We start from the raw sequence: 20,162 nt of genomic DNA on the forward strand, positions 1-20,162 counted from the left end.
CGATAAAACTTTTTCAACTCAACACTTTAATCTTGTACAAAATATATCAAGTAGTTACTTTAGAAATTTTAAATGGGTTGTTATTGCGGATAGCCCCCCGATGGCAGTAATGTTAAAGCTATATATATATATATATATATATATATATATATATATATATATATATATATATATATATATATATATATATATATATATATATATATATATATATATATATATATATATATATATATATATATATATATATATATATATATATATATATATATATATATATATATATATATATTAATATGCTTTCATTTAAAAGTATTCTAAAGCAACTACCATATTAATTTTAAACTAAACACTTAAACATTTAAAATTGTACACAAATGTGCGCTAAGCATCTCATTTCGTACTAATATAATTATTTAAGTAAAAAACTAAAATACTTAAAAATACTCCTTAAATAGTTTTTGGAACACTTACTAATACTCATATATTTATTTAAGTAAAAAAACTAGAATACTTAAACAATACTCCTCAAATAGTTTTTAAAACACTTATCAGAAATTTAAAAAAAAATATTCATAGCGTTTGAAAAACCATTTCATATTCAATACATTACAATCTTCTATTTCTAACCCTTATCCGCACCCAATGGCACAAAGGGTGATCGTATTGACGCAGAGTTATCTTGATCGTTACTTACATGAAGGCAAGATGATCACTCCTGCACTTCAAGGACCAGTCCAGGGTAATATTAAATAAATATTAAAGTGTAAAATCGATAATATTCATTTCCTCCCCCCCTGGGAATCGAACCCGGGACCTCACGCACGGTAGCTAAGCACGCTAGCCATTACATCGCGGAGGCGGACAAATACAAATAGATGACAATAATTGACAGTTATTATATGAAATGGGTAAAAAAGTTATTGAATAAGTAGGCATGGCAAATGATATTTCCATTATATCTATAATTAATTTTAAAAAAGAAAGATTTTGAAAAAAACAATAAGAATTTCTACCCATTGAAACTTGATTGTCAGACTATTACGACCAATTTTTTTTTTTTAAATGGTGATATTTTGAATGAAAAATTAAAATATTAAAACACGGGATAATCGAAATTATAAAAAAAGTTTTTTCATTAGATTTATTGGATGTATTGAATGAAGTATCGCAAGAAAATGGCTATATTTTGTCCCTACGCGAAAAAGAGCACTTTCAAGGGATAATGATAAAGTACTAGAAAATACATTTTTTTATTTACACAAAATAGAAAGGGTGGAGCTGAATATAACGTCAGCTCTTCGACCCCCGGTGCCTAACTAAAGGAGATCAATGGAAAACTTTTTATAATATGTACAAAATACGGGCCGAAAATGAAGAACATAAAAAATATTAATTTAAACATGTATTTATTAAATAGGCAAAATTTAATAAGCGGTATACAAAAGGAAAGAAAAACTGAATTTATAAAACGAAATATTTTTTTCGGCCCGCTTCAAGTAATTTAAAATTTAAATTACTCAAAATTTTCAAAAATTTCACTAAAAAAAATGGCACTGACGTGCGGAATATATATTTTTTTAGATAACATAGGTATTTAAATGAATGATACTAAGTAAAACATGAAGCAGAGTTTGAATAGGCATAGTAAGTAAAAGCGTTATCAACTAAGGGACTATTTACATCGTTAAACTAAAAGCATGGCCGAAAAATTGTGGGCACCAAAATATGTCGACTGTTTCCGTCTGACGAAAAAGCATATTTACATAGTGTTGGCACATCTATATTTTACACTCTCTTCATTATTTAAAATGAGATCAATCATTTTTTAGGCTTCAATCTTTGGAACACAGTCGATAAAAACACTTAATAGAGGATCAGGTCCGCATTCCCCATTTACACTAAAATCACATTACGCTTCTTGAGCTTTATTTTCGATAATCCTTATATTCCTACACAACCAACCGTCTTCTAAATGTTTGAAACAGCGGGGGGTATTTCGATATAAAATAATTACAAAATCTTCTTAACAAATTACTTTCTTAATTGGTCTTAGTGTCTATATGATATAAAAATATTTCACTGTCCACAATTCAGTTCTGAGTGTCACACTTATCACACGCTAATCATATGGCCAACGAATCGGGTCTTCTTCAAAGAAGAAATATCGAAGCAACAAACGGGATCGTTCATCGTTTATTTGCTAGCAGCCTCCAGACTAAGACTATGGCTATTGTTGTCCATATAGTACCTTTGAGGCTCGTGGATAGTCTCGTGGACACAATGGGGGACTCGGATTCGGACACCTTCTCGTCACAGGAAGATGAGGAAGAGTCGACAGTATCCTGAAACAAAGAAATTAATTCGGATTATCAACCCGCCTACAATCGGAATCAACTCAGTTTCAAACAATATAAAACGCGCTCTGCATAAATTAAAATTGTAAACCTATCACTCTTTAGATACAATTTTACATGGACTATATAAAATTTATTTGATGAGTGGTCGAACTTTACATTGTCTATCACAACACATCGTTCAGGCATGAAGTGCTCGTAATAAAATTTACAGAACTTTTTATAAAACCGGAATAAACAAGAGTCGCATTGATTTGTAACTAGTAAGCATTGGGGTGCGTAATCTATAACAAAATCTCTCGAGATGGGGGAAGTCGTAAGGGGATGCTTAGATTAAAAATTTCTGTGATACAGGATCTTTTCGGGTAACGGAATTACCGCAGTCAATGAAAAGAATTAACGTGGCAAGGGAAATAGAAAAATACAAATTACATCTCGAACTTTAGGCAAAAGAAAATTAAATTGAAAAGAGACATCGGGGGAGGATTACAAGGTGAATTTTGTATTTAACGCCTATAAGGATGGTTTTAATCTAATTAAAAGGGCTATTTGCATTCTTTTTAATAGGGAATTAGACCGATAAGATGAAAAGCGTTGTATAAGAGAGTCTTGCATTATCGAAAGATTAACATTAAGATCTGAATCGGTGTACACAAAAATTGAAATATAAAAATAACGAAATTTTGAATTCCTTCACTAGGGTCAAATCTTGAAGAAAGTCTTTGAATACTGGATTTGCTTGTATATCTAATAAAATGTACAAACCTCCTCGATGTTGGGGTCTCCCGAGTCATGGAGCCTGGTTTGGTTGTCGTGGAGGATGTCGTCTGCAGGTTTTGTTCTCACATTGAGTCTAGATCGCTTTGTCCGCCTTCGCTGTCGGAGCGGGGGGGGTCTCGGCGGAGTGTCGAGGAAGACGTCGTCCTCCAGCGCTCCGGGGGCCCCGAAGGTTCTGGAGAGGTACTGGGCGCTGCAGCTGGGGCTGGAGGGGGGCGAGCACTGGGAGCAGACCCGCCGGCGGCCGGGCAGGGGCCCCTCGCACACCACGTCAGGCAGGCGGGGAGCTGCAGAGTCTGAGGAAGGTCGAACTGGGGAACAAAGAGACATTGCGTTCAAATTCGTGACTATAGTTAAAAGAATTCTTATTATTTATCAACAACAGGACTACATAATATCGAAACCAATTGGAGACAAAATAATAACCAACATACGAAAGAAATCCAGCAACAGTGCAAATGCATACTTTAAAAAAATTCAGTTTGGATGTTAAATAATTGACGGAACATTTAACGTTGCACAAATGTATAAAATCACTTATGAAAGACAAATGCCAGGTCGTAAGCCTTCAGATGCTCAGACTCCCATCTTCATTCTTATAAAAACGACTCATATGCTTTGTCTCAAGTTGAGACACTAGTAATATTAAAAAAAATTAGTAAAAATATTTTCGAATGCATGATTATTTTTTACAGTACATTAGTTATTCAGATTATTATCTCCATTAATACCTAGTGAGATAAGGCTGTATAGTTTTTATTCTATTTAGTCTTTTTGATTAAAAAAGTTATCTTTCAGTCTTAAAAATGATCACAGTCAAAAGATGAACTAATATTTACTTTACGTAGTGTTTGATTTCTCTTCAAGTGCACCACAGGAAAGTATAATTGTAAAGTAATTATTATTGGTATCGCATTGAATGAAAGCCCTTCGAGCCAGTAGCTGGCCATTGTGCGTTAGTGTATCCAGGTTGCACCCACACTGAAGATAAGTTTGTTAGTCCAACGCGCTAATGCTACTCGTCATAACAATAAATAACCAGAGGCAATAAGCGAGCAACATCTCGGGAAGCGTAATCTGTTCCAGTGAGCAATTGTCCCGATGCGAGTCGAACACCTGTGCTACACCCCTGTCCGCAGACAACTCGACATAATGGAAGAAAATAACAGTGCAGCCAATGCAGCGAACAATGATGTATAACGCCAGAGGCAGTGCATAATAAACAAAAATGATAACTCAACAAAACTGAATAAAACACGTTTTTTTGTTGGTTAAATCAACGCACAGATGTAATCATAACATCTTGGGAGATAAAAAGGGATCTAGTGTTAAATCTGAATAGTGACTATCTAATCGCCGTCCAAAAAGTTTCATTAAAAAAAAACAATATTTTAAAGAGTGTACTTAGTACTTGTACGGATTTGTAATTTCCCACGTGACACAATATGACAATATTTTTGATCGATTGTGTTTTTGCGACATTTTTTTCTAAAATAGCTTTATAGAACTGATCACGATTTTTTTAGCGGTATAATAAGGAAGAAAGAGTACTATTAATTTTCCCATGTATAAACTCGGAGATAAGGCAAAAGAAGATAAAGTTAATATAATAATTGTTATAAAGGACAGATAACAAATTACCGTCTAAAAGCCAATAGCTGATAAGAGTAAACATAACCAACGCTTTATTTTCGGTAGTGTTTTATTGTGCCTTCAGCAGTAGTGTTATTTATCCAGTCCAAACCGATAAAATGTTCTATGAGGAAAGAAAAAGGGACAAATGGACGGGGCACACAGGTGTTCGGGCGAATCTCGACAGGAACAGAGATGGAAGATACGACCGACGCGCGAGGGAAAAGGATACACGCTGAAAGATCAGGGGACCTGTCAGTTGTCTTTTGTCCCCTTTTGGCGTATTTCGGATTGGTTTTTTGTTGGACGTCTCTGAACTCATTGCCCTCTGTGGGTTTTATTTAAGACTGGGAGACTAATCTAAGAGTGAAACATCGGCTTTATTACATTACCATTAACACAATTAAGATCTATGGGCTTTTCTTTCTATGCCGAGGTTTCGGTTGATACATTTAGTGTACCTACCTATAATGTATATATTATTACATGCAAATGTTATGTTCTATTACGTTTATAAACGGTGTTATTACTTTCATAAATGATATATCATACAGGAGAAAGTGACCAACTAACAAAATGTAAAATGTCCAGGAGAGCCGTTTAAGTCAGTTTTCCTTGGCAAGAAAATAAACATCAATGCAGTTAGTCATTTTTAACAAGTCAATATATTATACTTCCAAGTTGGGAGTTTTTCAGGGCAATATTAAGTTAGTAATATATAAAATAGTCTATGATTACGTTTTTGCAAAAAATGCACATGGTCACTTTCTCCTGTATGACTACGATATGTTTGTATTTTAAAATTTAGAATAAATTTATTGAAAATTATTTCAAGCGAATATTTACAAGTCTGTAACGAATATTAAAAACGGTATTAAAAAGGATAAAGTATTTTTACATAGTTTTTATAGTATTTCTTTTTAAAAAATTTACACATCGAGTAACAACTTAAAATCAAATATATCTATGGTATTTAACCACAAAAAAATTGTTAATTCATGTGTTAAAAAATATTTAGTAGTAAGTTATTTACAAACCTTGTTTTAAACCATTCTGATAACAACAAAAAAATGTTATAAAAATTTTAATAAATAAAATCAAATATCTGTATACAAATAAAAACATAAAATGAAATCTAGTTTTTTATTTTATTTTTAAGAAGTCAGTGTCATTCACAATGTCAGTTTTACATATAAAACATAAAAATAAATTAATATAGTATACAAACCGAGTGAACTTTTTCAATCGTTTGTTTATCAATATATACTTGTATAAATAAATTAACTTTCTGGTTCACAGTAGAACAAGAGTCACTTAGTAGCCAACACCAATACGTTAAAATTTTATGAAGATTATTAAGAATTATTTATTTTATTAAGAATTATTTTGATTAATTCAATCACGGGAACGATGAAGGACTCAGCCATTTTTTTTTTTAAACTACTTCCTTAGGATGCATAAAACGCACTGATAAAAAACTTCTGAATTTATTTTTTGTTAATAGATTATGGATAACGCCCCGATGAAAATTTGGAGATAAGCCTTGTTAGTTACACGGTTCGCCGATAGATGGCATTAGTAATAGCGCTTACGCTACATAGACAAAAACATTTCAAAATAACGTGCTACCGGATTGTTTATCGGAAGCCTTGTTTTCATACATCATATTTTAGTAACATTTTTGATGTTATTTTTATTACCTCATTTTTATTGTATCATTGGACCACTTAACCAAATGTGTGAACATATTACCACACACATTTTTCAAAAATAATGTTCAGATTCGAGAGGCGTGTCTGAAATGGGTGCTACACGAAAATAGCTCTTATGTCGTGTTAAACGTTTCACGCCCAAATTTGAACACACCTCCAGAAACAAAGTAATTTAGAAATGAATCTACTAGCTTTATTTTTTATTATTTCTGCGCTTTTTATTAGGAATACAAACATGCCATTAAGTCAGTTCTCCTAATATTAAGCGTGTATTCATTTATATTTAATATCTAGAATATTATAAAGAAAAACGTATGTATTTCAAATTTAGAGTAATTTTTAAATGAAATGAAATTAATATCAATAAACATTTTTTAAATATTCTTATTACACTACGTAATAATAATTTTATTTTGTTCTATTTATTACGAATACAAACATGCTAATAAGTCAATTCTCCAAATATTAAACTTGTATTTTTTTAAATAAAATATCATTGCAATATTATCGCAAAAAAATATGTATATAAACGGGTTTCGAATTTAGATTAAAATTACGCGGTATCAAATAATTATTTGTTTATTTTGATAATAACGAAATATGACGTAACGAAAATTTATATACTTAAAAATGTACTGATAATAATTATAATCTTATAATAATTTTCAATGATAAAGTAGGCAGGAACCTAAGTAACTTATAGTGCAAGAATATGCATAGGGTAAATAAAAATATACAGGTAAAAAAATAACAACGATAGGTTGTTGAAAAATAGTGTGAAAACAGTGTTCTTCGTAAATAATCGCGGAGGTGTTTGGTGAGTTTCAAATTCACGACCGCATGAGGAACATGACTGTGATCGAAGTGAATCACGATGTCAACACCGAATCGATATTGCATAACAATATACAAAATAGCGTTATTCTTTATAGTCTTGAGTAGAATTGGTAATAATTGGTCGAATTGGAGAATATTACACGTGTGTCAAGTGATGACTTAAACCAGCCTATGACGCTCGTAAGCCCTTCTAAATAGCCAGTAAATAGCCATTTTAATGTATAAAAATCTATGTCAAAAATAATATAAAAATCCCATAATTGAAGATAATCCAGATTTGTAAACACACTAAAATTATCGTATTTTTTAATGATTATTTTGGAAAATACACATGTACATATAAATAAAAAAATATACATGTAATAAATATTGTTATATTTAGATATTTTTAAAAAAAGTAATATTTTTACATATAAGATATTTTTCGGTCCACAAATTCATAATTATTTTTTTAGTGTGTGAGGAATTAAATACATATTATTTACGCAATGCACTATTTTTTTTAAATATTTATAAAAAAGACAAAATGAAATGAAAATAAAATCAATTATTGATAATATTATCATAATATTTTAAGTTTACAATATTCAATCAATTTATTGACATTGCTCTAATAAGTGTTCAAAACTTATTGATGATAAGGTTATATGTTTATTACATATTATTATAAAATTACTTACTAGTTAAATCATGTCATACTGATTATAAAACATCCCGATAGCATAAAAATTGAGTTTTCTGTACATTTTTTTTTACCGAATCATAAAAATTTGTTAAAATTTATCAAAATTAAATCAATATTATTTTTACAATAATTTCAAAAAATACTAATTGAAAAGTGTAGTGACTAACAGATTTTAAATATATAGTAAAACAAACTGTATTTATCAAAAAATCTGTATTTATTATTTTTACTATTTATCTAGTACTCTTTTTCAGTGAAATATTATTGTTTTAAAATATGTAGTAAATAAAGAATTTTCTTCTATTTTTTTAAAATGTGCTTATCTAAATCACTGCTTTTATTCTTAATCACACTCAAAATATTATATCAAATTGAGTTATGCTGATAAAATCTAGATTCTCAGTCTTCTTTTTTTAAATTGTCATTTAAAAAAAAATATTAAGAATATTTAAAAAAAATATTTGGTTATTGATTTTAACAAAATAAACTCACAAAAAAATATTTTATTAAAAATAAAAATAAAAAAAAAAACAAAAAAAAACTAATCACATAGTTTTTACAATATTAACATTTGATATCAAGCAATTTTAAAAAACAAACACGCAATAAATTATTTGATTACACAAAATCAACCCCCCTTTTTTAACATTTTTTTTTATTATTATTACATTAACTCGTGATATTATTAACCCATTCTTTTATTTTTGCCTTTGCTCCATATTTTAGTTTGGCCTCTACCTCCACAGGCAATACTCAGAACTCAGAACTATATGTTATTGTTTTCCTTCCATGTTTATTTTTCACTCTCGGGGCCATCAACCCTTCGCTGTGGGTGAAGCGAGTATCATAGTTGTGCACAAGACGGTTTTTATAATTTTTAATAGAGAAATGTTATCGACACTTACCTCTCGGTTGGGTGATGGCAGGCGCTGGAGCAGTCCTCGAGGTGGCCTCTTGCGCATTCCTCAGGTGAAAAGCGATTCCCACCAACTCCTGGAGGATCCTGTTCAGCCGCTCGTAGCTGGCGTCCGTGTCTTCGTCCGAGGGCAGGAAGCCGATCGCCATCTTCAAATATATTGGCTGTCCAACTCAAGATAAAATGTAGGCTAAAATCTTTATGTATTCTCTGAGTATCTCGTCCAGATAACCGCGGAAATCGTCCACGTACGGCGGATTCATGTACTCTGGCAAAGGATTCTGGAAGACAACAGCCATAATGTTCTTTTATCACGATAAATTCACCAAGTTTATTTGTCTGTCACTGATAAGTTTTTTTTGCACTATATAGCACCCACAAAACAGTAATATCGGTAATATTGTTCACCCGACACAAACTAAAGAGCGCGAATTAACAAATATTCTATTTTTTAAAATAGCCAATCTCAGTCTATCTCGGGTCAAGTTTCTAAATAATCCCGCCACAATTGAGAATATTATTTGAATTTTACGAATCAGCCCGATTGAAATCTCGTCCGCTAAGTATCAAACAATAAACACACGACTATTTTTCGAGCTGCGAGTGGCGCGACCAGTAGGAGAGAGCGCAGTAACGCGAATGACTCGTGAGTTGTCGGAACAACTATCCATCGGTTTCGGCGGTCGCTGAGGCGGGGGGGGGGACTTTGCGCGCGCACAGTATGTCACGTGACGAGTGAAGAGGGCGGGTGTAGAAATGTGAATTTGTACTCTATTGGCTCCAGATTTGACGGCTACAAATTAAATTTAGATTTTTCAAGTCTGAGCAAGTGAGAAAGGTATACTATACTGTAAACGTCGAGTATTGTTCGCGATCTCGTGTTGTGCAGGAAAAACTGTATAAAGAGATGGTGAATACAGTAGGCAACAGTTTCCCTTCAGAATTTCTAACACTCAGGTTAGGTAGACCCGCTTAAACTTATAAAATAATAGAAGTTAGCGTGGCAGAATTCAAGAAAATATCAATAAAAATTGTTTTCGGATTAGGAATAATTTTCGTCGCTATTTACACTTTATTTTATTAATTATGATTTATTTATTCGTTTTCTAAAAAAAATAATTGAATTAATTTGATCGTACTGCTGTTACCAAAAGGAAGGTTACTCCTTGTAATACCAAACCAAACTTTAAAACTTGAGACAAACTTTTCAGGCTTTTTTTTGGTCAAAATAAGAGTGTGACCAAGAATACCCCGACGTTTTCTTATTATTTACAGTATTTAAATTAAACTGCAATTTATCTCTAGATACACATGTCGTTCTGCTCCCTCATGTAACGAAATATGATTAACAAACGTGACGCGTTATAAAAAAAATTATATATATATGTTCATATATATATTTTTGTATTTATTTATATTTTTTCTTATATATAGTATATATATATATATATATATATATATATATATATATATATATATATATATATATATATATATAAATATATATATTTATATATATATATATATATATATATATATATATATGTATAAGTATATATATATATGTATATGTATATATATATATATATATATATGTATATATATATATATTTATATATATACATATGTATATATGTATAAATATATATATATATATATATATATATATATATATATATATATATATATATATATATATATACATGTGTATATATATTTATGTATAGGTACGTATATGTATTCCGACTCCTGACCACTTTCAAGTTTTTGAAATATTTAAGTATAATAATAATAATAAATTTGGATAACATATATAGCGCCATTTTCGTAAAATAATACCTCAAGGGCACTTAAACCTTTTCATTTAGTACAGACTCTTTTATTTAAAAATATACGCAAGATCCCTCCTGAATTATTTAACATACTGGGAGACGCCTGAAGCATTATTTTCAATTTTCATGATTTTTATGCACTATTCGTTACATACACAGATATTAAGTGGATTTTTATTTCTTGTATTCGATTACTACTCAATAGCCATAATCAGCGATTACACTGCAAGCCATAGACACTTCAGTATGATCTTAGTGTTAAAATATGTATGAATAAGAAAATTACTCATAAAATCCCATACATAAAGGTAATGTTACCATAATCAATACGGTTGGGAAAACACCATAACAATTTAACCCATTTATGGGTAAGTATATACCGAGTCATGTACATTGATGGCCAAAAGTTTATATCCACCACAAGCCTATATACGTGATACTGAATTACGTGGTCTGTACGTGTCAAGTATCGCTCCAAATGGATATGATACAAAGAAATTTATTTATAAAGTTATCATTCTGTAAAGGTTTAATGGTCGAGTACTTTTGTTCAGTAATGTATGATTTCATCAGACAGCGTGTCGCTACTGCTGTATATGTAATTATTATTTATAAACCTTTCGTGAAATGTTTGTCGTTTATATATTAAACAAGTATTATGCCTAATCAAGTAAATTTTTCCGTGTTCTATATTTGTTTTGTTTTTATTATCTTATCAAACACTGCCTTATCGTATTATTTTTTTTTCCAAATAAGAATATCGCAATCAAACCAATGGCTATTAAAGGAAACATTAAACCAATTTTCTTAATTAACTAATATTTATTGGACTATATAAAATTATTGAACTGGCTCAGTCAGCAGCCGTTAACTCAACACCTTATATTTTATATATATATAAATATATATATATATATATATATATATATATATATATATATATATATATATATATATATATATATATATATATATATATATATATATATATATATATATATATATATATATATATATATATATATATATATATATATATATATATATATATATATATATATATATATATATATATATATATATATATATATATATATATATATATATATATATATATATATATATATATACATATATATATTTATGTATATATTTAAAACTAGAAATACGCAATTTGCAATCATACACTTGTTTTCATTAAATTTACATTAAATGATTTGTCCAAAAACAAAAAAGAATATAACAAGTAGGTACTTATAATTATCTTCTTCCCTACACTTTTGTTACTTATTATTTTATCTTAGTATGAAAAACAAATATGAGTGTTTAAAATTAGTCATAGCGATAACTGTATACCTTAACCTATGTTGTATCAATTATTTTTATTAAAATATGAGATAAAAATAATTCGGATTTTCTTAAAAATTAAACTACCTTATTTCTTATCTGTATAATACGATATATTGGTATTTGCGTCATGAGTCTTGCGTCAATTACTCACAAGTACACATCCTGGTACGTTTTCTACATTTTCTTCTTTCTCCTTTTCCCATGCTTGCTAGGTGGAGCATATGGCCAACACGAGCCGTTTCCCAGTCACTCTGGCACATGCCATCTCCTTTCTTCCTCAGATGTCATCATCATCATCATCATCATCATCATCATCAGATGGCATCTCGAAGTTCCGCTGAGTATACCATAGTCGGTACTTTTTAAATAGGCAAAAATTTAAAGCGAAAATAAACATTGACGCATAAATGCATTATGAGTTTACAGTTATATTTTCTAAGAGATAATAGCACGCCACACCTCTCTGTATTAGCAAGCAATCTTCGCCTCTTTCACATTCATGCAATAAATGTTAGAAGAATGAAAAATGTGTTTTAGTTATTTGACACCCCCCTGGGAATCATTATATACAATTTGTATATTTTTTAATATATTGTTGGCCTCCGTAGTGTTATTGTCCGTGCTGTTTATATATATTTATATATATATATATATATAACTGGCTCAGTCAGCAGCCGTTAACTCAACACCTTATATTTTATATATATATAAATATATATATATATATATATATATATATATATATATATATATATATATATATATATATATATATATATATATATATATATATATATATATATATATATATATATATATATATATATATATATATATATATATATATATATATATATATATATATATATATATATATATATATATATATATATATATATATATATATATATATATATATACATATATATATTTATGTATATATTTAAAACTAGAAATACGCAATTTGCAATCATACACTTGTTTTCATTAAATTTACATTAAATGATTTGTCCAAAAACAAAAAAGAATATAACAAGTAGGTACTTATAATTATCTTCTTCCCTACACTTTTGTTACTTATTATTTTATCTTAGTATGAAAAACAAATATGAGTGTTTAAAATTAGTCATAGCGATAACTGTATACCTTAACCTATGTTGTATCAATTATTTTTATTAAAATATGAGATAAAAATAATTCGGATTTTCTTAAAAATTAAACTACCTTATTTCTTATCTGTATAATACGATATATTGGTATTTGCGTCATGAGTCTTGCGTCAATTACTCACAAGTACACATCCTGGTACGTTTTCTACATTTTCTTCTTTCTCCTTTTCCCATGCTTGCTAGGTGGAGCATATGGCCAACACGAGCCGTTTCCCAGTCACTCTGGCACATGCCATCTCCTTTCTTCCTCAGATGTCATCATCATCATCATCATCATCATCATCATCAGATGGCATCTCGAAGTTCCGCTGAGTATACCATAGTCGGTACTTTTTAAATAGGCAAAAATTTAAAGCGAAAATAAACATTGACGCATAAATGCATTATGAGTTTACAGTTATATTTTCTAAGAGATAATAGCACGCCACACCTCTCTGTATTAGCAAGCAATCTTCGCCTCTTTCACATTCATGCAATAAATGTTAGAAGAATGAAAAATGTGTTTTAGTTATTTGACACCCCCCTGGGAATCATTATATACAATTTGTATATTTTTTAATATATTGTTGGCCTCCGTAGTGTTATTGTCCGTGCTGTTTATATATATTTATATATATATATATATATAACTGGCTCAGTCAGCAGCCGTTAACTCAACACCTTATATTTTATATATATATAAATATATATATATATATATATATATATATATATATATATATATATATATATATATATATATATATATATATATATATATATATATATATATATATATATATATATATATATATATATATATATATATATATATATATATATATATATGTATATATATATATATATATATATATATATATATATATATATATATATATATATATATATATATATATATACATATATATATTTATGTATATATTTAAAACTAGAAATACGCAATTTGCAATCATACACTTGTTTTCATTAAATTTACATTAAATGATTTGTCCAAAAACAAAAAAGAATATAACAAGTAGGTACTTATAATTATCTTCTTCCCTACACTTTTGTTACTTATTATTTTATCTTAGTATGAAAAACAAATATGAGTGTTTAAAATTAGTCATAGCGATAACTGTATACCTTAACCTATGTTGTATCAATTATTTTTATTAAAATATGAGATAAAAATAATTCGGATTTTCTTAAAAATTAAACTACCTTATTTCTTATCTGTATAATACGATATATTGGTATTTGCGTCATGAGTCTTGCGTCAATTACTCACAAGTACACATCCTGGTACGTTTTCTACATTTTCTTCTTTCTCCTTTTCCCATGCTTGCTAGGTGGAGCATATGGCCAACACGAGCCGTTTCCCAGTCACTCTGGCACATGCCATCTCCTTTCTTCCTCAGATGTCATCATCATCATCATCATCATCATCATCATCAGATGGCATCTCGAAGTTCCGCTGAGTATACCATAGTCGGTACTTTTTAAATAGGCAAAAATTTAAAGCGAAAATAAACATTGACGCATAAATGCATTATGAGTTTACAGTTATATTTTCTAAGAGATAATAGCACGCCACACCTCTCTGTATTAGCAAGCAATCTTCGCCTCTTTCACATTCATGCAATAAATGTTAGAAGAATGAAAAATGTGTTTTAGTTATTTGACACCCCCCTGGGAATCATTATATATAATTTGTATATTTTTTAATATATTGTTGGCCTCCGTAGTGTTATTGTCCGTGCTGTTTATATATATTTATATATATATATATATATATATATATATATATATATATATATATATATATATATATATATATATATATATATATATATATATATATATATATATATATATATATATATATATATATATATATATATATATATACATATGTATATATATATATATATATATATATATATATATATATATATATACATATGTATATATATATATATAAATATATATATATATATACATATATATATATATATATATATATATATATATATATATATATATATATATATATATATATATATATATATATATATATATATATAAGTGAAACATGGAGTTGGCAAAAGAAGGATGAAAGTAGACTGAATGCAGTCGAAATGCGATTTCTCAGAAGAATGTGCGACAAAACGATGTATGATAGATGTGCGAATAGTGAAATAAGGAAAGAATGCAAAGCTGAGATAAGCATTATCGATAAAATTAAGAAAGGTGTGTTGAGATGGTTTGGACATGTAGAACGAATGAGTGAGGAAAGAACGGTAAAACAAATTTATGAGGCGAATGTTAGTGGGAAAAGAAGCAGAGGAAGACCGAGAAAAACTTGGCACGATCAGGTATGCCAAATACTTAAAAGTGGTCAGGTTAGGAGTCGTAACAATCGGCGGGTATGTATGAGGAGATGCATGAACATGGAGAGGCGAATAATGTTTGCAAGGACAGACAAGGACAGAGTGGTGTGGCGCTCTATTCTCTCTGCCTACCCCTGCGCATATATATACACATATATATTTATATATATATATATATATATATATATATATATATATATATATATATATATATATATATATATATATATATATATATATATATATATATATATATATATCGGCGGCGTTTTATATATATATATATATATATATATATATATATATATATATATATATATATATATATATATAAAACGCCGACCATCCATCAAAGTAGTTTTGATTTGGTAAGCAGAGGTAATGCTCTTGATATTATATTAATTACACGTCACGTAAAGCCACAATAACACCTTTCCGATAATCCATGCCAAGATTACTGTAATTATCTCATCCTTCTTCGAGTTATTGTGCTGTGACGTTCGTTCACCTTTCAATAATCAATGGTCAACTTAATCGACGATATTTTTCTCAATTATAAATAATTTAAAATTAAAAAGTTAAAAGTACAAAAACATATTCGCACTTCTATACGTTAATTCCAGTGAATTGCTTATCGATAATATTAAATAATTATTTAATCCAGGATAGTATTGAATTGTATGAAAAATCACAGACATAGCGCTAACTCCTTTCAACAAGGTAATATATCAAAAAACTTGGTTTCTCAGGAAATCGTTTTTAAAGTCTTAAAATATAATAAAATGTATTAAAAAGAAATATCAAGCTACATTCTTATTGAACTTTTTACTGTGCAACAGATCTTTTTAGGTAAAACCTGAATGTTTTTTCTACATTTGAAAAATATTTGGTTTATTTTAAAAAAATTAAAAAATACATTATCTTCAAAATACAAAAACAATACTTTCTGCCCTGTAGCCGGTAAGTATTCAGTTTTAAATATGTCGCTTTTACTGGGATATAGTTCATTTTCTGGGCATTCTAAAAATATGCACATCTGAAAATTGTCGATTTTTGAAAAATGACGTTGTTGAAAGGACTGAGCGATATATGTACATACATATAAACAAGACGAGGGGTTAATTGAGTGTGCCCAAATACTTATTCACAAATCTGGATTATTTCCAATTACGAGTTATTTTTCATTTTTTGACTTCTCAACATAGATGAAGAAGAATAATAATAATTAGTCCATTTTCTCCTTTCTGCTGCTTTAATGGTCCATGTATTGGAATAAGAATTTCAAAAAATTTAAAAGATTTGGATTGGAATTTTAAACAATATTTTTACAAAGATTTTAGATTGTTAAACCATAATATCAGGTTAATTATATTGGTGTACCTATATCGCTCACTCCTTTCAAGAACGTCATAAATCAAAAATCGTCAATTTTCAGTTGTGTTCGTTTTCGGAATGCCTAGAAAATGTACTATATCCCAGCAAAAGTGGCATATTTTTAACATAATATTTACCCGCTACAGGGCAGAAAGTGTTGTTCTTGCATTTTGAAGAAAAGGTAATGTTTAATTATTTTTTTAAATAAACTAAATATTTTACAAATGGAGAAAAAACCTTCAGGTTTTACCTAAAAAGATTTGTTGCACAATAAAAAGTTCAATGAGTGGCTTGATATTTATTTTTAAAACATTGTATTTTATTTTTAAACTTAAAAAACGTTCTCCTGAAAAATCAAGTATTTTGATTTATGACGTTCTTGAAAGGAGTGAGCGATATCAGTGCTTTGCTGTTTACAAGCACTTCTCAGTATCTCTTAATAGGTTAGAGCGTTTGGCCGATAATAAGGGAGATTAATCATTCCAGTCAAATGATAACTGGACATCAACCCCCCGGGCATAATTTCATGCTGCCCCGATAGTCGTTCTTCGGAGGGCAACCTTCGCTACACAGCGTCGTGTGAAGCAGTGTTCCGCAAAGTGTGTGCCGCGGCACACTGGTGTGTCGTGGTGATTAGTTGATGTGCCGCGGAAAAAAAATCACTTACCGATAAACGAGCAAGAAGAATTCATGGAGCTAATAACTGATCTGACATTAAAACTGAAATTTTACGAAATAAAATTTGGGGCCGCATGTAAAAAAATTATATTCGCATTTATTACAATTCTTTTGCACATTCGCCACGACTTACTTATGCAAATTGGGATTTTATACATATATATATATATATATATATATATATATATATATATATATATATATATATATATATATATATATATATATATATATATATATATATATATATATATATATATATATATATGTATATATATATATATATATATAAATATATATATTAACCATATGTAAAAGAGGCAAGCTTGATTAAGGCTCTCAGAAGGCGTGCGGAGTACATGGCCAAGCCAACTAAATCGCCTAATCTTGACGACAATTGTGACCAAGATTTGCTGCGTCCTAAGCCTTATCTCTTCATTCCTCACAAAGTCAAACCACCACACGCCTAAGATTCTCCGCAAACACCTATTCTCAAAGCTTAGTACCTACACGGCTGCTCTGGGCCCTTGTAAGGTGCCATGTTTCACAGCCGTATAAGAGAACAGGAGCAATGCAGGCATTGTATAGACGGCATTTGGTTTTCACCGAGTAAAAATCCGATCTCCAGACAGCCTTCATACTGTTAAATGCGGACCCAGCGAGTTCTAATCGCACTCCCAGTTCCTTTTGATGGCTGCCATTTTCAGTCGCGTACACTCCCAAGTACTTACTAAATATACATATATATATATATATATATATATATATATATATATATATATATATATATATATATATATATATATATATATATATATATATATATATATATATATATATATATATATATATATATATATATATATATATATATATATATATATATATATATATATATATATATATATATATATATATATATATATATATATATATATATATATATATATATATATATATATATATATATATATATATATATATATATATATATATATATATATATATATATATATATATATATATATATATATATATATATATATAAATATATATATTTATACCCAAACTCGAAGAAAGATATTTAGGGGTAGTGAGATTCATTTTAATTTATGGATTAAATTTAAATGTTAAATCAAATACCGATTTTTCGAGTCTACTTAGTTAAATTTTAATTAGATCTTCACATTCGTTTGAAAATGCCATATCTAGGCGAAAAATTGTTATAAATTGATTTTTAAGTATCTTTAAAACAACAAAATACAACTTAGTAGACTCAAAAAATCAATGCATGATTTAACATTTCATACACGAAATAAATGATTTCCTTTAAATGCGACATTTGAACTTTAGTTAAAGTTAGTTCCCCTTCAGTGTAGCGAGTTATTAATCAAGTTTAATTGCAAATAATATCATAGTCAGTATTTTGTATCGAAATAACAGTCGAACCGGCGACAGGATTCAAAAGAAACCCGTCGAATGTACACAATGGGCCTGCGAAAAGTGCATTAGTCGGGAGGACAATGCCTCGATATAGGATGATAATTGCAGTGTTATAAAATGCAAATTTGCACCCGTCGTTCAAATTACATATTAACTTGCCAACGTAAGTTGCGTGGTCGGTTATATGGTAATGCAACGTCGGGACATACACAATAGGCCTTCCGGATTTTAGCACTTAATTTCATGCAGGCCTTCCCTTTTCCCGTCTACTGAAAACTGTTTCTTAGAAAAATATCTAAATGAGTTTCATATTATTTATTGACTCATATTATCTTATCAAAGATGAAGAAGAATATAGAAGTCTGGGCATTTGCGGGGCTAAAGTGATCACTTTACACACGTGTAACATTCACCAATTCTACCCATTATTGACAACCACACTACTCAAATTCTTGGAAGCTATATAAAGGGTCCGCCAAATAACTTTTTTTTTTTGAAAATGCTATAAAAAAAAAACTTCGTAGCTTCGGCTGTGTGGCACGTAGCGCCGTCCTGTTGAAACCAAATGTTGCCAATATCCTCCTCTTCAATTTTTTTGAACAAAAATCCGTTCAACATGGCCCGATAACGATCGCCATTGACTGTAACGGCCACTCCTTGCTCATTTTCAAAGAAAAATGGCCCAATTATGCCTCTGGACCAAAATCCGCACCAAACAGTGACTCGTTTTGGGTGTACCGGCTTTTCAATGTATGCGTGCGGGTTTTTTGTGCCCCAAATACGACAATTTTGCTTGTTTACATACCCGCCAAGATCAAAATGAGCTTCATCCGAAAAGATGATTTTTTTGGCAAAATCGGCATCTTCTGTAAGTCGATCGCAGGCCCACTCAGCGAAGCGAAAACGCATTGGATGGTCAGTTGGCTTCAACTCCTGAACCAATTGGACTTTGTATGGCGTCATACCAAGGTCTTTATGCAAAATTCGTCTCAATGATGTCTCCGAAATGTTCAATTGTTGAGAACGAC

General features: G+C 29.4%; 1 protein-coding gene across 1 annotated transcript; it reads right to left on the minus strand.

Moving 5' to 3' along the window:
- Nucleotides 1–1,051: 1,051 nt before the first annotated feature.
- LOC148308180 (uncharacterized) lies at nt 1,052–9,557 on the minus strand. The gene is made up of 3 exons (XM_088262134.1): nt 8,906–9,557; nt 3,123–3,445; nt 1,052–2,345 (listed from the first exon to the last, which is right to left on the minus strand). Exons 1-3 carry the CDS (start codon nt 9,063–9,065, stop codon nt 2,190–2,192), a joined length of 639 nt encoding a protein of 212 aa, XP_088118260.1. The 5' UTR covers nt 9,066–9,557; the 3' UTR covers nt 1,052–2,189.
- Nucleotides 9,558–20,162: the final 10,605 nt, after the last annotated feature.

This window comes from Brachycentrus maculatus, unplaced genomic scaffold (genome assembly GCF_059751285.1).
Source record: "Brachycentrus maculatus isolate JH-2025_06_01 unplaced genomic scaffold, ASM5975128v1 h1tg000173l, whole genome shotgun sequence".
NCBI classification, from domain to species: domain Eukaryota; kingdom Metazoa; phylum Arthropoda; class Insecta; order Trichoptera; family Brachycentridae; genus Brachycentrus; species Brachycentrus maculatus.